The 16,817-nt window shown below is 38.9% G+C and overlaps 4 protein-coding genes across 5 annotated transcripts; 3 read left to right on the forward strand and 1 right to left on the reverse strand.

The window, feature by feature from the left end:
- Positions 1-38: 38 nt before the first annotated feature.
- On the forward strand, positions 39-5,795 carry LOC108912379 (protein pygopus). The gene is made up of 5 exons (XM_018717581.1): positions 39-310; positions 774-1,028; positions 1,102-1,359; positions 1,418-1,643; positions 4,127-5,795. The coding sequence occupies exons 1-5, from the start codon at positions 49-51 to the stop codon at positions 4,245-4,247; spliced, it is 1,122 nt and encodes a 373-aa protein (XP_018573097.1). The 5' UTR covers positions 39-48; the 3' UTR covers positions 4,248-5,795.
- Positions 5,796-6,023: 228 nt separating this feature from the next.
- On the forward strand, positions 6,024-10,533 carry LOC108912378 (protein ANTAGONIST OF LIKE HETEROCHROMATIN PROTEIN 1-like). Its single transcript, XM_018717580.1, has 6 exons — positions 6,024-6,115; positions 6,171-6,408; positions 6,463-6,633; positions 6,687-6,896; positions 8,833-8,964; positions 9,480-10,533. Exons 1-6 carry the CDS (start codon positions 6,098-6,100, stop codon positions 9,851-9,853), a joined length of 1,143 nt encoding a protein of 380 aa, XP_018573096.1. The 5' UTR covers positions 6,024-6,097; the 3' UTR covers positions 9,854-10,533.
- Positions 10,534-11,530: 997 nt separating this feature from the next.
- Positions 11,531-14,284, reverse strand: LOC108912377 (folylpolyglutamate synthase, mitochondrial-like). 2 transcript variants are annotated; one of them, XM_018717578.1, is made up of 9 exons: positions 14,119-14,284; positions 13,910-14,064; positions 13,757-13,860; positions 13,323-13,706; positions 13,090-13,270; positions 12,913-13,036; positions 12,703-12,817; positions 12,425-12,636; positions 11,531-12,261 (listed from the first exon to the last, which is right to left on the reverse strand). In XM_018717578.1, exons 2-9 carry the CDS (start codon positions 13,928-13,930, stop codon positions 12,005-12,007), a joined length of 1,398 nt encoding a protein of 465 aa, XP_018573094.1. In that variant the 5' UTR covers positions 13,931-14,064; positions 14,119-14,284; the 3' UTR covers positions 11,531-12,004. The 2 variants fall into 2 exon arrangements, with proteins under 2 accessions (XP_018573094.1, XP_018573095.1); XM_018717579.1 differs by lacking the exon at positions 13,910-14,064.
- Positions 14,285-14,481: 197 nt separating this feature from the next.
- LOC108912385 (tRNA (guanine(37)-N1)-methyltransferase) lies at positions 14,482-16,703 on the forward strand. The gene is made up of 4 exons (XM_018717587.1): positions 14,482-14,948; positions 15,005-15,907; positions 15,985-16,095; positions 16,610-16,703. The coding sequence occupies exons 1-3, from the start codon at positions 14,513-14,515 to the stop codon at positions 16,026-16,028; spliced, it is 1,383 nt and encodes a 460-aa protein (XP_018573103.1). The 5' UTR covers positions 14,482-14,512; the 3' UTR covers positions 16,029-16,095; positions 16,610-16,703.
- Positions 16,704-16,817: the final 114 nt, after the last annotated feature.

Below are 16,817 nucleotides of genomic sequence, written 5' to 3' on the forward strand. Positions count from 1 at the left end.
ATAAGTGATTGGCTTGAATGTGAAGTGTCATCGTTACATTGATCGAAGATGTCTCACATGCCCCCTTTCCGGCTGAACGTGCCAAACTTGGGCCCCGACATGCCGGCAGCCCCGACCACCAAGAAGAGGAGGAAAAATACTCAAGCGCCCATCCAACCTCCCCCTAACGTTCAGGACTTGCTGCCGCCCCCTCTTTCCGGCTACGGGGACACCATCGTGGCATCTAATCCGTTCGACGACTGCCCCAGTAATGTCAACAGCGTTAACACTATGGCGAGGAACCCCGGCGGGCCCCCGATGGGAATGGGAGGTAATGTAGTAATAGTTGCTTGTTTATAGATGGTCGACTTTTTTTTTGGTGTTTTTTTAAAAAAAAAGTAGGGTGGCTGTACCATTTTGTAGGTTTTTAATTTTAAGTTCTTTGTCAAAAATTCTGTGTTTGGGGGTCAATTTGCTACGAATTTAATAAACAGTCATTCTAAAGTCACAAAATTTAAACGTAATTTTGTTTTTATGATGTTAAAGATTTTTTTCTTGAAACAAATAATTGAAAACTCGTTTTTTATTCAAAAGCAATTTCAATTTCTATTTTAACGAGCAATTGCGGTGTGATTTGTTAATGATAATTTTTTCGCGTATAAATGAGATGCTATGGCTGCATTTCGTCAACAGTCCCCACAAATTAAAAGCATCCCTTGTGTTTGACAACAAAACAATTGAAGGCCACTCTTCGATTTTTCCAAACGCGATTTAAAAATTCCGCACAATCTCAGGTCCCGGCCCCAACATGGTGATGGCGGGCAACATGATGTACCGGCCGATGTGCCCCAACCCGCCCATGGGCATGGGCTCCCCCATGATGCACAGCCCCAACGCTCATCAGATGAACAATCCCATGATGATGAACGGGCCCAGGATGAGCCACATGGGCCCCGGGCCTGGTCCGGGTCACGGCCCGCCCCACATGATGCCCAGCCCCAACGGTCCCGGCCCCGGCGGGCCTATGGGGCCCAACATGAACATGACCGGTGAGTTTTCTTAGTAATTTCCGGGAATGGTGTTTTAAAAAGTATATTTCTTCACCTGGAAATATTTTTGCAGGTCCGCCAATGCACAGCCCGATCGCCACAATGGGTCCCCTGACGGGGCCCGGACCGGGCAGTGGCGGCCCCATGGGCAGCCCGATGGGACACTCCGGACCCATGAATGGCGGCGCCATGAATAGTCCCATGAACGGGCCCCCGATGGGTGGCCCGCACCCCGGACACGGACCACACGGGCCGCACCCTCCCCACGGGCCTCACGGCGGCCCCGGAGGACCCGGAAACATGCCCATGTCTACGCCTAACGGTCCCATAGGTAAGATTAGACGTTTTGAACGGTATGCCCAAGAAACATCGATATTGTACGTTTCAAGGTCCCCCGATGAACAACAACTTCATCATGTCCCCCATGAACAACATGTACTCCAAGCCGATGCCGGTATCGGCCGGTAAAGTGTACCCCGTGGATCAGCCGATGGTGTTCAACTCGCAGAACCCCAACGCGCCCCCCATCTACCCCTGCGGGGTGTGCCACAAGGAAGTGCACGACAACGACCAGGCCATCCTCTGCGAGAGCGGCTGCAACTTCTGGTTTCACAGGTGAGTGACGTTTTTACAGGACCCGGCGGTTATGAAATGTAGAGACTTCGGTGTGGTCCTCTTCTAGACTGGATCAAAATAAAACTCTCGGAGAGACAATTTTGTATCCAAGTTGGTTGTGCCACAAGGCACGCACTTAGGGCCACTGCTTTTTAGCATCTTTATAAATGATATTATTGAGTGTGTTTTCTTTTGCAAATTTTTGGTATTTGCTTGAAATTATTATTAGTTTGATACTTCTCGTTTTAGGTAAAGTTTAACATAACATCAATAATCTGTCAAGTTGTTGCAGAATGGTACAGATCTTAAAACCTTCCAAATGTCATGCCATATCTCAGCGGCGGCTCCTGGTTTTTTGAGATGAGTGGGCAAAATATTTTTTTTCTCACGTAACTTAATATCATATAGGAATAATTGCACTCTACTCGCTTACTAATTTATTTTCTATATTAATGATGAATATGTATGCTAATTCGATTGCTCTTGTTTTTTTTTTAAGGATTCATTAATATGTTTCAGATCTGAATATCCTAGATAGTTCCACGGTGTTTTACTTTTTTCATTACATAGTAAGCAATTCCAGCAATATAATTTGGTTTTGCTTTCACTGCCTGTTAACCACTCATATTTATTGTACCAATTTTTACTAAATGATCCGTTACTTCCGCAATTGTTTTTATTTGTTAAATTTTTCATGTCAGACGTAGGTTTTAATTTTGAAATAAATAATTTATCATCGAAAGTCAACGTACTAAATTTTTTATCTAATAAAAAAATTAACAATACATTAACATTGCTACTCACCAATTCGCGAATTTCACTTGCTATTTTGCTTTACTCCAAACTATTAAACAATAAAAACTTGCCTAAACCACCACTACAATTATAGGTTAAACATAAACAAATGACAATGACAAATCGCAAGATGATACGTAAGTACTCGAGGAATATACGGCTTTCGGTGCGTAAGGCAATTTATGTATACTCATATTATAATTTATTAAAAAGCTGATTGAAATTCAAAAAATGTATTAAGTGAAACAAACGTTTTTTTTTATATCTAACAGTTTCTTTATTATTTGAAGAAAAAATAAGTATTGGATTTACAAACTCGAATCTATTAAAACATTGAAAATTTCTCCGCAATCATTCTTAATTTAGTTTAACAGCAACGAGTTAAAAAAAAATTAATAATTATAATTATCATTATCACAGAATATTCAACATAGCACCGTAAATATTTATTTTTAACTCGATTTACACATTATTATAAAACGGTTTATTATTTCATTTATTAAAATTTGTTTTCTGGAATACCTTTCTCCAGGGAAAAATTGTTCTAATGTTTAAAAATTCATTTAAAGAACAAAATTACAGCAAATAAATATACGTGTATTTCCATTCGCTGGCGAAAAGCCTTAGCTGGGTTTGCCCGGCGTGGCGCAAATATTCGGAATTGGTAAACGACTTACGTTTCCGATTACTCTAGTCATAGGTACGTATAAGCAGGCAAGGGACAGCGTCGCTCAGTTCAGCGGCTATGGGCCAGCCCGAATGTAATGTTGGTTCCTGCTGAGATCATGATTAAATTATAATTTTAAAATTTGGTAGCGGGAGTTTCAAAGGAGATAATGCAGTTTAGATTTAATTTTATAAGAATTAGGTCAAATTACTTTGGTATATGTATACACATTTTTCTTTTATTTTTCTGAAATCACCCTGCCCACCCCAACGAGCCGCCACTGCCATATCTTTTCTTAAAGTTTTTAAGGGAAATCGAACGGTTTCGAACAGCAGATACCATATTAACAACACACCGTTAAATTCTATTCGATCCAAAGCTGCCTTAAGAATGTTGTCGATAGACGTACAAAGGGTTTTTGACAGCTCGAAAGTAATCTAACTGGCTACTTTCCTCTTTTTTATTACGGAGTACCACAAGGGTCAGTTTTAGGGCCTACTCACTTTGTATCGTATATAAATTACTTATTTCCCTATTCAAAACGGTATATTGCACCAGCAATGCAATATGCTCATGACACTATTATTTCTGTGGCTTTTTCTAACGTTACATCTTTGCTCAATAAAGGAAATGTTTTGTATTACTTGATCTGCCAATGGGCTTTCACTTAATTCTCAAAAAATGTCACGTGTTATGTACTTGACACCTTGAATAGTGATTTCAGTTTCAAACAGTAAACTACACATTTACAGTAGTGCTGAATTAATTCTTGCGGTATTGGTGTACGGGGAATGTGAACAAAATGCCACCATAGCATCACAATTGCTGTTTAACATTCCCTTTTGCGATTTTACCGTTTAGCTCGTGGGTTTGTTTATGTTGTTCGAAGGGCTTCTGCGGGTCACAGAGCTTGAGGTATAATACAAAAAAGTTCATGTGACGGTATTATGATTTTTTATTAAATTGTACGTAAAAAATATTAAGGAAGTACCAATCTTGTCTGATTTTGGTGGGTTTTCAGAGGTTGCACCGGCTTGACGGAGGCGGCCTTCCAGCTGCTGACGGCGGAGGTGTACGCCGAGTGGGTCTGCGACAAGTGCCTCCAGTCCAAGAACATACCGCTGGTGAAGTTCAAACCTTAGTATCCCCTATTCGTGCGGAGCGTATGAGAAATCAACGAATCGGTTATTTCCGACGAGTTGTGACGGGCTCCGTTCCGTTTCGGACGCGGCGTGGCTCCTCGGAGGTAACCGGTTCACGTCGGAGGAAATGGGGCGAGGGTTTTAAGGTTTTCACGTAGGCGGTACTTTAAGGTTCTAAGAAATACATTTTTCGTGGGTCGTAAGGCGAATTGCGATTTGATTTGATCGGATCCGGTGTCGCCTCTCGTTTTATTCGTACGAGGCGTTTTAAATCGTTAATAACTATCAAGTTTTGCGATGACTAAGCGAATTTCAAGGTTTTCCCATAAAGGGGTGCGGGAATCGTGAGCAAACAAAATTTAGTGAGTGATTCTAGTCGTAAAAGTAATGGTACAAAACTTCACAAATTTTTTTTCCTATTAACGTACTTACATAACCTCAAAGCGGCCATTTTGTCATTATTGCGCCGTTCACATCATGGACCATGACCCGTGTTCCGTTTAGTGCATGTTTAGTGTCTGTTAAGCGTTCGTACGGGTCGCTACACCTAAAGAAATTTAAAAATTGTTTGAAGCATGAAATATAGCGTTTATAAAACTATTTTGGTCGGCTGGTGTTTATGTCGGTGTAAAAGACATGGAGAGTTAAACGCATAAAAGAAATTGACTCTTACAGCTGCCGTACCGGGTATTTTTATTACATAACCTAATTTTTATGTTCAGTGTGTGGCGGATATTGAATAATTTCGATTATATTGGCAATAATAGTGTAGAGACAGGCAAAATAATAAAATAATCAAAATCAGTTTGTCTCCAAATTGTACCGATCCCCAAAAAAGTCGCTCAAGTGAAAAAGGTTATAACAAAACAATTAAAAAAAATTACTTTGAGGTTATGAGGTTACGTATCTCTTGAAAAAGTGCCGTAAGATCCTGTACCGTCACCTCCTAAATTTTCTCATCGTTTCTAGGCACCCCTCTGTCCCAAAATGAAAGCTTAACATTCAGCTCTCGATTTGTTTGATAAACAGATAAATATTTTAGTGTAAACAAGGCTTCAATGTCGCCTTTCCGGAGAGAAGTCGGGAAAAGAAACATCTGTTTTCCTTCTGCTGATCGCAAAAAAGGTTCTGCCACTTATAAAATTGGTGGTGTAAAGATAGCACCATCTATGATTCGTCCGGAGAGTCTTGTAAATAATTTTAATTATGAACAATGCAGTCGTCGAACTCTTACGCACGAGGATTACTGAAAAAGTTATAAATATAACCCCTAAACATTAATAAAGGTTTTGCTGATATAATACTATTTAATTGTAGGTCGTATTGAACGTAGCTTTATTATGTAAGATTTGTACATAAAATTACTTAGCTTAATGTTAAAGTAAATACAATCACTCTGACATGTATATCACGATGCATTCGTAGCGTAATTTCCTGCGGTAAGTTTACAAATATAACCATACTAGGTTAGGCGATTGTACATAAATAGGTAATTATTATAATAATTGTACCACACTTGTGTTAACATGCAATATATATGAAATTGTATTTGGAATTCGTTGTTTTATTTTCCCAATTCTATTTTACATATATTGAAATTGTCGAACTAGAATACTACTAGACTTACGTGTGAACAATGCGTCTGTTTTTAAATTCGGCAGGCTTAAATTTCGATTCCAGGATTCATTATAAAACTATGGTTAACAACGACATCGCGAAAATTCGCTTCGCTTTGTTTTATGACAGATTAAGAAGAAGAAGACGAGATGGGTACGTTTCAACTACAACCTCAAATTTTCTGAACGATAAACGTAAACAATTCTGTTTATTTGAAATATTATAAGAAGCAAATGGATAAACTAGCGATCGTAAGTACAAAATTACTCACGCGGACATAAAATAGACAACTTTATTTCCTTTTAGGAGGCGTTCCTCTATTCCGCCGACTTTGGCGAGGACTATCACTTGCTAGCGAGCAGCAGCAGCAGCGAATCGGAAGAGGAGTGCTGCTGCTCCGACGACTCGGACAATGACGTCGAAAAATTAAAACTGAAAAGACCGCGGGTGGAGGGTTTCGCGGAGATAAGCGTACCCCTGTTCGACGACAGCGACTTTAAAAACAACTTCCGAGTGAGCAAAGCCACATGCGACACGGTCACAGGTACGTAGTGAGATACTTGTAAGGGATATAGACGCAGCGTCTGAATCCTTTCAGAGTTGATATACGATGACTTCTGCAGCGACCATAAGGGCGGTTGGGAGAAGATAACCCCGGTGAAAGCCGCTTACGTGCTGTTGTGGTACTTAGGTAACAAGGAGACCTTCAAGCAGATCTCCGAACGATTTAAAATCACTCAGAGTTGCGTCCACAATATCGTTAAAGTCGGTGAGTTGAATCGTCTGTAATTTAATCGGATTCTGATGTCGAATTGTTTGTAGGTTGTCGAACTTTGTCGTCGAAGTTGGCAGATTTTATCGAGTGGCCAGAAAAGGAGCGATATGAGAATGAGTCCGAGGTTTTCCATAATACGAGCAAGATTTCGGGGATAATCGGGGCTATCGGGGTGTCGCACATAAAAATTCTGAGGCCGAAAGAGGAACCCGAGAAATATAATAACAAGAAGAACTATCACAGTATCGCCGTACAAGGTAACAAGTACATTTTATTTGTAATTCGTTTGATTTTTAAACGTTTTCAAATTAGAGCGCCAGTTGACGTAATTTGCGCGATAGTCCAGTATACAACGGTAAAAATAGGGTATTACCTCTGAATTCTTGACACACCCACATATCCATAATGCGTGCTTATTGTTTTTAGGGGGTGAAAACTACCCCTTCTTGCAAAAAACGTAAATACCATAGATTTAGGCGTTATGTCGATAGAATAAGCATTTTTTTATGTTTTGAATAATAATTTTTGATTTGTGTGTGTTTGTGCGTGTATTACGCCTCGGAAACTATCGGAAATTAAGCCATTTACACGATCCGACAATTTTCACTGAATAATACAATTCGTTTTTTCACGATAACTTTTTTAATTTTTAATATTTTTCATCACTCCAAAAAGCAATTTGGAGGGAATTGCAAGAGCTACAAATCAACCTCTATAGTTGAAGGGTCTTGAACTCTTCGTTTTCGAGAGTTTTAGGTTTTAAGGGCTCAAAGAATGTGGTCCTTATACGCAAATGCAAACTAAAAAACGTAATATCTCAGTTAACTTTTGCTGTACAGAAAAATTGAAAGAGAACAAAAATATTACTAATAAAAAGACCTTTAATTTTAACCTCTTGCATTTTTTACATATCTTGTTTAGTTTTTGAGTTATTTCGAAAAAAAGGAAATTTTTTTTAAAAATTAAAATTTTTTTTTCATTATTTCAAATTTTTTTTAAATTTAGGCATTCTAAACCGGTCAAACTTGCAGAGCCTATTATTAGTACCTAAATAAAGTCAACTGTGCATGGATTACGCTTAGTTTCTATTTTTATGGTGCAGCCATCGATTTTATTGTTGATTTTTTCTCCGAAAGAATGAGATGACCATTTTATTTTCAACATAACTCTGCGAGTTTTTGAGCTACGAAATTTTTTCAAAAAGCATTTTAAAGGTCTTTCCAAGCACTTTAAAAAAGGTTTTATTCATTTTCTTCGAAAAATTAGTTCTTTCGCCATTATTTTAAAGGATCGATCTTACTTACCGAAAAATAAACAATCACTTTTAGAGAGTGATAACTCGGTTATTATTACATCTACGGTAATCAACAAAAAATGAATCGATTCATTATTTCAAGAGCTTTATTTTTCCTCTATATAGGTTTTTCGATAAAACACAAGGTTTTCGAGTTATTTATCAAAAATGGTTGAAAAACATGCCCTGCTTTAGATGAAAAATCAACATTTTCAATCGAAAATAACTTGGAAAATATTAATTTTTAGAAAAAACGTTATAGACCATTTTTTGCTTAGAATCTATTGATTTTTGCGGTTAAAATGGGTGTCTTCATTGCCATTCCCGAGAAGGGGTGGCATTCACCCCCAAGGTGAAAGCACACATCGGCACTATGTAACTTTTGTTTCTTGATCAATTTTCTACCTACTGTTAAAATTTCACGTCAATCGGTGCATGTGTCAAGAATTCGGACCTAAAAACCGTCATATACCGAGCTAAGAGTTAAAACACTGAAACAAGATTTGCAGCAGCGAAAACTAATTATACAATCAATTCCATGTTTTCCTTGGACATAAACTTTTTTAGCTTCACAATTCGTCGATAGAACGAGATATTTGTGTCAATTTACAGTTAGGCGACGAGCCGCTACTATTGGCTGTCGCTGGTGTTGCCAACTCAACATAATACAAGATTTGAAATATTTCTAGCAAAAAATGTCCCCATTAATCGGGATTTTGAATAATAGAGCATGTACAACAAAGGCACGATAATAAAATCCTTGGTGTTCAGTCTAATTTTAAAGAAAGCTTTTGTCATATTTGAATTATTTCATGTTCATGGCGACTAACGACTAAAACACCTTGTTATCTTCCTTATAAGCTTCAAGGAACTTCGTTCCCTAAACTGTTCTGTTTTAGGCGTTGTAGGGAGTAAACGGAACTTTATCGACCTATACATAAGTGAAGGCTCGCTAGAGGCGTATCAAATTTTGGAGAGATCCTCCATACCCTCAAAAGGCGACGAAGTTATGGACGGTTATTTCTTAGTAGGTAAGTTCTACCACAGAGAAAACAAATGAGAGGTTATCTTTCTGTGTGAATTATAGTCGATGCTAAAATGCGACTGCCGGAGCCATCTATTGTTCTAGACTGGAACTATGCGCTCAAGCTCAGAAAACTGTTAATAGATGGCGCGTGTGTAATGTATTAGGCGGTAAATTTAAGTTGATAAAAAATTCTTACATTAAAAACCAATTACCAATTTGCCATATTTATCGAATTGTATGTTGAATTAAATGATCTTTCGTTAAATAACAAACATTGAACCAAATTAATGCCACTTAATATGAGCGTAAAAAACAGATGGATTTATCCAACAATAAATGTATCTCCGACGATGGCGCCATCTATAATTTCTGCACCGAAAATAGTCCAGGACACCGTTAGATGACGCTGCATTATTTCCCATGAAGTGTACTCTTATTTGTTTATTTCTGTGCCGTTATTACACCCGCAGACTCCAGTCTGTCGAGGAGCACGCTACAAAACCGTAAAACCCTTTCCAGGGGGCACCTCCTACCCCACTTACCAGTGGCTGGTAACCCCGTTCTCAACCTCGGACCAGCTGAACCCCGAGCACGAGGAATTCAACCGGTACCTGGGCCGGGCCTGCCGCTTGGTCCGCGACGCCTTCGGCAAGCTCAAGGAGAGGTTCCAGCGTCTCAACCACTTCGAGAACAAAGAGATACCGTTCATAGTCAAGTGCATCGAGGCCGCTTGCGTCATCCACAACATCTGCCTCGGCAAGGACGACGATTGCGAGTTCTTCGATCGCGACGAGGGGATGTTCGACTGCGAGTTCGACTTCGAGGGGGAGTGCGCCGAAAAGAGGGTGGAGGTGTTCGACCAGTTCGTCGGGAACTGTCGCGAGGGCACTTGATTTCTTTAGCTTGCAAAACGTTCATCTTGCGTGGGGATATTTTTCATTAATTTTTACGAAAATAATCAGTTAGTGGTGACAAAAGCTTGGATTATGACGGTTTGAACTGGGAAACGTAGTTATTTGTAAGCGCCGTCTATCATTTCAGTTACAAACCTTTAATAACAATAATTATCCATAGATGGCGCTGTGTCGAGTGCCAAGTAAACTATAGATGACGTTTCATCCAGGTCTTGCACTGCAATCAGCCGCCATTTGGGTTGCTACTCACCATCAATAAATTCAATTATAAACCTTGTAATTGCGATAATTACCAATACGCGGTGTCATATCAAGTTCATGTATAAAGTCCCTAGGCCAAGCAAGTTCTGCCACCGATTGTCCATATTTTGCTCCGAAATGGTGGTTTGACAAATGTGATTTTGCGTTTGACGTTTTAAGTATATTTTGTAGCTTCTATAAAAATATATGGAGTATTATATTGTAAGGTTGGCAATAGGAATTTTGCCCCACAATGGCGGCTGGTCGCGGTACTTCATCAATCTAGTGACTTTACACATGTGAAGTCCCTAAATCAACCGGAAACTTTACACATGCGAAATCGTGAAGGTATATCACAGGAAAGAAAGCGATTTGTAATTTTAAAATGAATACAAACAAAATAAAAATATTCTTAAATATTCTGCTATTACTTATTTTTTAAATTTAGGTGTTTTTATATAAAATCAAAATTTTATTCCCGTATTTTAATTTAAAATGTACAAATTAAATTATTATATTCATGACCTTCCACATGATCCTTTTATTATAAAGTTAACTATATGAATTTTGCTGCAAAATGGCCTTTGATTGCAGTATTTTATCAATCTAGGGACTTTACATTGTAAAGTCCCTATTCTGCTATTATTAAATAGCAGGATACGTTTTAGATACATATTTGAATGTAAGTATTATTTATATAAAACAATTATCCAAATTTAATCGTTTTCGGTATTTTGATGTAAAATGTATGTTTTAAAGTTTGCAACGGGGCAAAATCTCTAAAACCAACCAATAGAAAGTTTGTCCTAAAATGGCGGATGATAGCCGCATGTTATCAGTCTAGGGACTTTACACATGTAAAGTCCCTACATCAACCAGGGACTTTACAGGTGTCAAGCTGTGCCACTATATCGCATGAAAAAAAGCATTTTGTACATTTTAAAAGGAATGTAAAGTAAATTAAGTATATTTTTAAATATATTTTCTAAATTTAGATCTTATTGACAACTAAACCATCAAAAGCTTATTTTTTCCTGTATTTCGACTTAAAATGTACAAATTAAAAATACATTTTATTTGTTGAATATATTAATCCTTATATTATCAAGTTGGCAATGGAGGTTTTGCTAGAAAATTTCGCTGGATTGCGGTACTTTATCAGTCTAGGGACTTTACACATATAAAGTCCCTAGATCACCCAGGGACTTTACATCTGCAAAGTAAATCATATGAAATAAAGCAGTTTATGTATTTTAAAAGGAAAATAAAGTAAAATAAATAATTTTCCATACAGCTTTCATCATTTTTATTCGTCTTTTAGTTAATTAAACATAGTTTTTTTCCTCTACACCACTAATCCCGATCTATGTTCTTTTTGAACTGTTTCAGTTTTAGGTTTTAGGAAATAGAGATATCTACTGTATAAAGATATATTTTATGATACATGGGATATAAATATACAAAAATATTTATCACATTTTAGTACTTGATCAAATTACATCAACATGATTGAAAAATTACAAATTAAGAATGCGTTTAGGTACTTAACATAATACTAAAGTCGATGCAGTGTAGACTATTTCGATAATCGATAAAACTTTTTAAAAATACTGTCAGTTTTGATAATTAATTTCTTTGGTCGTACTGGGTGTCCAATATTATACAGAGGGTGTTAAAATTGCGTAAAAAAAGTTTTTCTTTCGTGTTTTATTTTGTATTTCTAATGGGCTTTGCATAATTAATTGGAAATTATCATTTTCTGCAATTTTTTTATTAACAATAATACTGCTACTTCTCATTCTAATCGCAATGGTTAGCCCAGAAGAAATGTGATAATTCGATGTACACGGAATATTAGGACACCCCGTATAAACATTAACACTCTCGACATTATTCATCGGTCAGAGAACCCTTGAGCGAAGGGTCTAGCACGCTAAGGGCAGCGCCGACCAGATACAAAGATCCAGTAACCAAAACGTCACACCGGTCCGTTTTCCCCAAGAACTGCAAGACTTTGGCAAACGACGGGAAAACTTTAACCACGCTGGGTTTTTTCCCGTATCGTCTTTGCAATCCCAACCACTTCTCGCTGTATTCCACGCAGAGGGTGAGCTGTGTTTCGGTGGTTAGTTTAAAGTTGGCTGTATCTGGAACACAGATAAAAGTTGTTTATTTACGATATCCTAACACATTTCGAGGTTAAAACCAGTAGGAGCTTTCCTTTCCTGGTCCTAAGTGATCTTAGTAGTTAAGATCACTTTTAACTGAACCGTCTAACCCTACCCCATAACGGATTAATTAACTTTTTACCTGCCGTGTCCTTTTCACATCCGACGTTTGGTATAAAAATCGCTACGTCAAATTCGCATATCAACAATTCTGCGAGGAAAACCTCGGAGTCTCTCTTGCCGGTCAGGTTAAACACCAGGACTTTCGGGTGAGGAGAATCCTTTGTTTCTCCCGAAAACCACTCTGCTGTGGTTTTAATACTGATTTGGGTGTGGGCCCCGTCTAAAAAGAACCTGAAATATCGAAAATTGATATTGATATCCCCTAATTAAAGTTACGAAACGACAAATTCTAGTTACCGGACGTTGCCTATTTCTCTAATGTCGTATCGGCCAGGCCAACAGGCGTTTTCAATAGATCTGATCGCCATTTCCAACGAGAAGTGTCTCGATTCATTTGGATCTTTGTCACATCCTAAAAATCACGGTTAAAGTATCGAAAAATTGCACAAAATTCAGAACTCGAGTAAATTCCTAACATTTGCACGTTTTTTGTAGGCCGATACTCACTTTTCTTCACGATAGCCTCGCTCAAAGCTATGGCCAGCGTCGCAACCGTCTCTTTGACATGCACAGGTATTCTGGATCCAACGTCTGCCGTACACAAACATTTCCTCAATATTTTCAAGGGACACTGAAATGTTTGTTCGTATCAAACTATAAATTTTACAAAATACGATTTATTACGCCTCGTTCTTTGCTGCGTTCCTCAAGAACGTTTAAAATGCCTTCACTCTGGATAACGCTGAAAGCGACACCGCCAGGTTTCATGATACCCCCCTTGTGCCAAGCGATGGACTCTTCCGTCGCCCCTAATATAGCAGTATGGTCGATGGATATCGGAGCGATACCGACCGCTATCGGCGTCCTATATTTTTAAGTAATATGAAGTTTGTGTTAAATCGACATGTAAAAATTACCTTATGACGTTCGTGCTATCGTACTCCCCGCCGATCCCCACTTCCACTATCGCCACGTCGATTTTGCTCTTCAAAAATATGTGAAACGCAAGAATCGTCAGGAATGGGAAGTACAACGGCATGTCGTTTTCATCTTCCTTCTGTCCATCCAGCATGTCGTAGACAGTCCAGAAATGCTCAGAAAATGCACTTTTCGAGAGCGGTTTACCACCGATTCTAATCCGTTCTCTAACCTCCAAAAGATGCGGCGACGAATAAAATCCAGTGTTGTAACCGTGACTAAGAAGCACGCTCTCGCAATAGAAACATGTACTGCCTTTACCGTGCGTGCCTGTTACATGAATAACAGAAAGATCGTCCAGTTTTTCCAGAGATATTCCACACCTTCAAAAATCAAGTCGTAACTGTACAATCGTCGGAAAGAGTGAGCATACCTGTTCAGATATTTCGCCATAGCTTCTAATTTATTATATTTGGGCTGTAAGCTACCATGGCCGGGTCTGGCCGTTTGGTACCGGTTCAATGTCTCTATAGCAGTCTAAAAAAAACGACTTTTATATATTTTCTACACAAATTATTGCTTTTACCAGATAATTTCTTTGAGGCATCTTGATGTGGCGGAGTTGGTATCAATATTCGTGTAAATAACCTATTTCTCCAAGATAACAATAAGTAAATACTGATAAAAGCAATACAAATATATGATTAGGTAAAGTACGTTTTTTCCTGTACAGATAAATGCCTAAAAACGGGTCTTATTTATGTAAATTGAAACACTTGTGTATTAAATACTTACACTCTTACAGGCTGTGGAATTTTTTATTCATTAAACCAAATCGTTAAAGTACATTTATAAACGTAACGAATCAATTAAGCTTAATAAAATTGCGTACAAACGAATGAATGTATTAAAATTAACTAAGGAAAACCCACATTGAGATTATAAAACATTTAAGTTGAACAATTCTGGATCAGCTGTTTTTGAAGAATTTGATTTTGTGCAGTGACAACTTTGTCTTTTGACAGTTTCATCCAAGATCTAGTAGTTCATTTGGTTCATTTCAAATGAAGAAGAAGACGAGCTATTTCGGTAACATAACCTCAAATTTTAGCACGCAATTAGCAGACGTGTTCGAATTGCCGTTTTAAAGTACGTATATCTTTTATTTAGCTTTCGTTGTAGACATTTTATGTTTCTCATTCTCCGCAAACTTCTTCCAACTTCTCTAATTGGAGCAATGGCCGAAATGACCAACATTTTGAAACCTCCAGAATCGGTGCGTGGTATAACAAAGTTAGATAAAGACTTGTTCCAAAAGACCCTTAACATCGCGTACCTGTCACTGACAGACGTCAAACCTGCTTTGGTGCTTCCCTTAATAAGAAAGTACCTGCTGAAACTCGACAACTTTAAGCCGGTTCAACACGAGGATGAAAACACGACAATCATATTTCTGAACCCGCAAAATGTGGCTGCTTGGAGCGATTTCCCCCCCAAAACGCAGAGCGCTTTGAAGGATGTGTCAGTAGAGGAATCGAATTTGAAGAGTAGAGACGTTACGTTGAAGTATGACAACTTTAATGCGGAGACCGTCTTAAAAGCAGTGCTGCCACCCGATAAAGAAGGTAGGTGCTCTGGTAAGTGGTGCGAGTGGTGAATTTACACGTTTTCACGGTTTTAGGCTTGTCGAGTTTCACGAAAATAGGCCACATCGTACACGTAAACCTGCGGGAGCACCTCTTGCCGTACAAGGAGCTGATCGGCGAAGTGCTTTTCGATAAAATCCCAGGGTGTAGATCGGTAGTGAACAAGACTAATGCCATCGACAACACGTACCGCAACTTCCAGATGGAAGTGCTGAAAGGGGAGGACGACATGCTGACGACGGTCAAGGAAAACAACTGCACATTCAAATTCGACTTTTCCGCAGTATACTGGAACTCCAGGCTCTGCACGGAGCACGTGAGGATCGTGGAGAGGCTGAAGGCGAGCGACGTGCTGTTCGACGTTTTCGCCGGCGTGGGGCCTTTCGCTTTGCCCTGCGCCAAGAAGAAGTGTCACGTTTACGCCAACGACCTGAACCCCGAGTCGTTCAAGTGGTTAGAATTCAACGCCAAAGCCAACAAAATAGACGAGAAGTATTTCAGGGCTTACAACAAAGACGGGCGGGATTTTATAAAAAACGATTTCAAGAAAAAGTTACCGATCCACCTAAAGAACAAAGAAAACGTTTACGTGACGATGAATCTACCCGCCGCGGCGGTGGAGTTTCTAGACTGCTTCGTGGGGCTGTTCGAAGATGACGATCTCGTGGACTTAACCGTCTCCCCCGTGGTGCTTGTGTACTGTTTCACCAAAGGTGAAGATTATGTCTCTATCGCGAAGGATCTCGTTCAACGAAGTTTCGGTTTTGACGTCAGCGAAAGGATTTTGGAAGTTTTCAGGGTGAGAACCGTCAGTTCGATGAAAGAAATGATGAGAGTCACGGTACGGTTAGACAGGGATATCCTGTCGGGTCGCGTTGGCAACAAGAGGAAGTTGGAGGAAGGTTCGGAGTCTGGGACGGAGAAACGGCGAGTTAGAGGTGAGTCGTTTGCCCTATCGTCAGTTTCTCGAACGGGCGACTGTCGCATAAAGGTTTGAAAACAACCTCTTTTTCAGGGAGCGATGGGGAAGAACAAGAAGAAGGCCAACAGCGTCTTTAAAGTCGCCGGAGCCAAGAGTTTGAAGCTCAAGGCCAAGGCGAAAGCCGTCAAAACCGATTTAAAAAACGTAAGTACCGTTTCTATATAAGATGTGTAGAATCCAGTCAATAAGCCGCATAATTCTTACTTTTTTGTCGTGTTTTATTGGGATTCTCGATTGATTCCTGCTCTGTTTATTAAGTTGCTAAATTGCCAGTGCCAACAATGGCCAATAATAGCGGTTAGTCGCTTAAGTGCGAGTTTACAGTGCATTGAATTTAATCGTAACAAAACTCCAAAAATAATACATCTCATTTTATTAACGAATAGTAAATTAAAACTGTTTGTTTAGTTTCTGAAAAAGTAGTTCAAATGAACAAACTTTCGTAAATACGTCACCGGACTGGAAAATCTGAAACGAAATAGTTTGCAGGTCTTTTATCGCACAAAAACAATTGAAAATCTAAAAGCGATGTTATATGTGTTGAAAATCTTGAAAAAAATTATATAAAAGAGGTAAAACGGAATCGACCATATCGGATAAAGTTTAACAACTTTGCATTTGATTTCGACTCTTCTCTATCCAGATGTTTTTTTTTCAGATCAACGTCAAAAACAAGAGCAAAACGATCGAAATCGACAAAGCCCTCGTCCACCTAGAGGACAAAATCAGGCAAACTAGCGGGCCGAAGCCCAAACCGGCAGAAACCAACACCTCGAAACTCCCCACGGCAGACAAGGACGCATCTTCGGAGGCACAGAAAAAATCCGAAGAAGCGTTAAAGGATTTGGACAGCATGCAATTGTAAA

The sequence above is a fragment of the Anoplophora glabripennis genome, unplaced genomic scaffold (genome assembly GCF_000390285.2).
Source record: "Anoplophora glabripennis isolate ALB-LARVAE unplaced genomic scaffold, Agla_2.0 scaffold987, whole genome shotgun sequence".
Taxonomy (NCBI): Eukaryota; Metazoa; Arthropoda; class Insecta; order Coleoptera; family Cerambycidae; genus Anoplophora; species Anoplophora glabripennis.

Excerpts from the sequence above, each read along its gene's own strand:
- LOC108912379 (XM_018717581.1), top strand. The coding sequence starts at position 49 with ATGTCTCACATGCCCCCTTTCCGGCTGAACGTGCCAAACTTGGGCCCC. Across the intron at positions 311-773 it reads GCCCCCGATGGGAATGGGAG|GTCCCGGCCCCAACATGGTG; the intron begins GTAATGTAGTAA and ends GCACAATCTCAG. Across the intron at positions 1,644-4,126 it reads TGCAACTTCTGGTTTCACAG|AGGTTGCACCGGCTTGACGG; the intron begins GTGAGTGACGTT and ends GTGGGTTTTCAG.
- LOC108912378 (XM_018717580.1), top strand. Across the intron at positions 6,409-6,462 it reads CACATGCGACACGGTCACAG|AGTTGATATACGATGACTTC; the intron begins GTACGTAGTGAG and ends GAATCCTTTCAG. Across the intron at positions 8,965-9,479 it reads GGACGGTTATTTCTTAGTAG|GGGGCACCTCCTACCCCACT; the intron begins GTAAGTTCTACC and ends AACCCTTTCCAG.
- LOC108912377 (XM_018717578.1), bottom strand. The coding sequence starts at position 13,930 with ATGCCTCAAAGAAATTATCTG. Across the intron at positions 13,707-13,756 it reads ATGGCGAAATATCTGAACAG|GTGTGGAATATCTCTGGAAA; the intron begins GTATGCTCACTC and ends TGATTTTTGAAG. Across the intron at positions 12,262-12,424 it reads ATGTGAAAAGGACACGGCAG|ATACAGCCAACTTTAAACTA; the intron begins GTAAAAAGTTAA and ends TCTGTGTTCCAG.
- LOC108912385 (XM_018717587.1), top strand. The coding sequence starts at position 14,513 with ATGTTTCTCATTCTCCGCAAACTTCTTCCAACTTCTCTAATTGGAGCA. Across the intron at positions 14,949-15,004 it reads GCTGCCACCCGATAAAGAAG|GCTTGTCGAGTTTCACGAAA; the intron begins GTAGGTGCTCTG and ends TCACGGTTTTAG. Across the intron at positions 15,908-15,984 it reads GGAGAAACGGCGAGTTAGAG|GGAGCGATGGGGAAGAACAA; the intron begins GTGAGTCGTTTG and ends CCTCTTTTTCAG.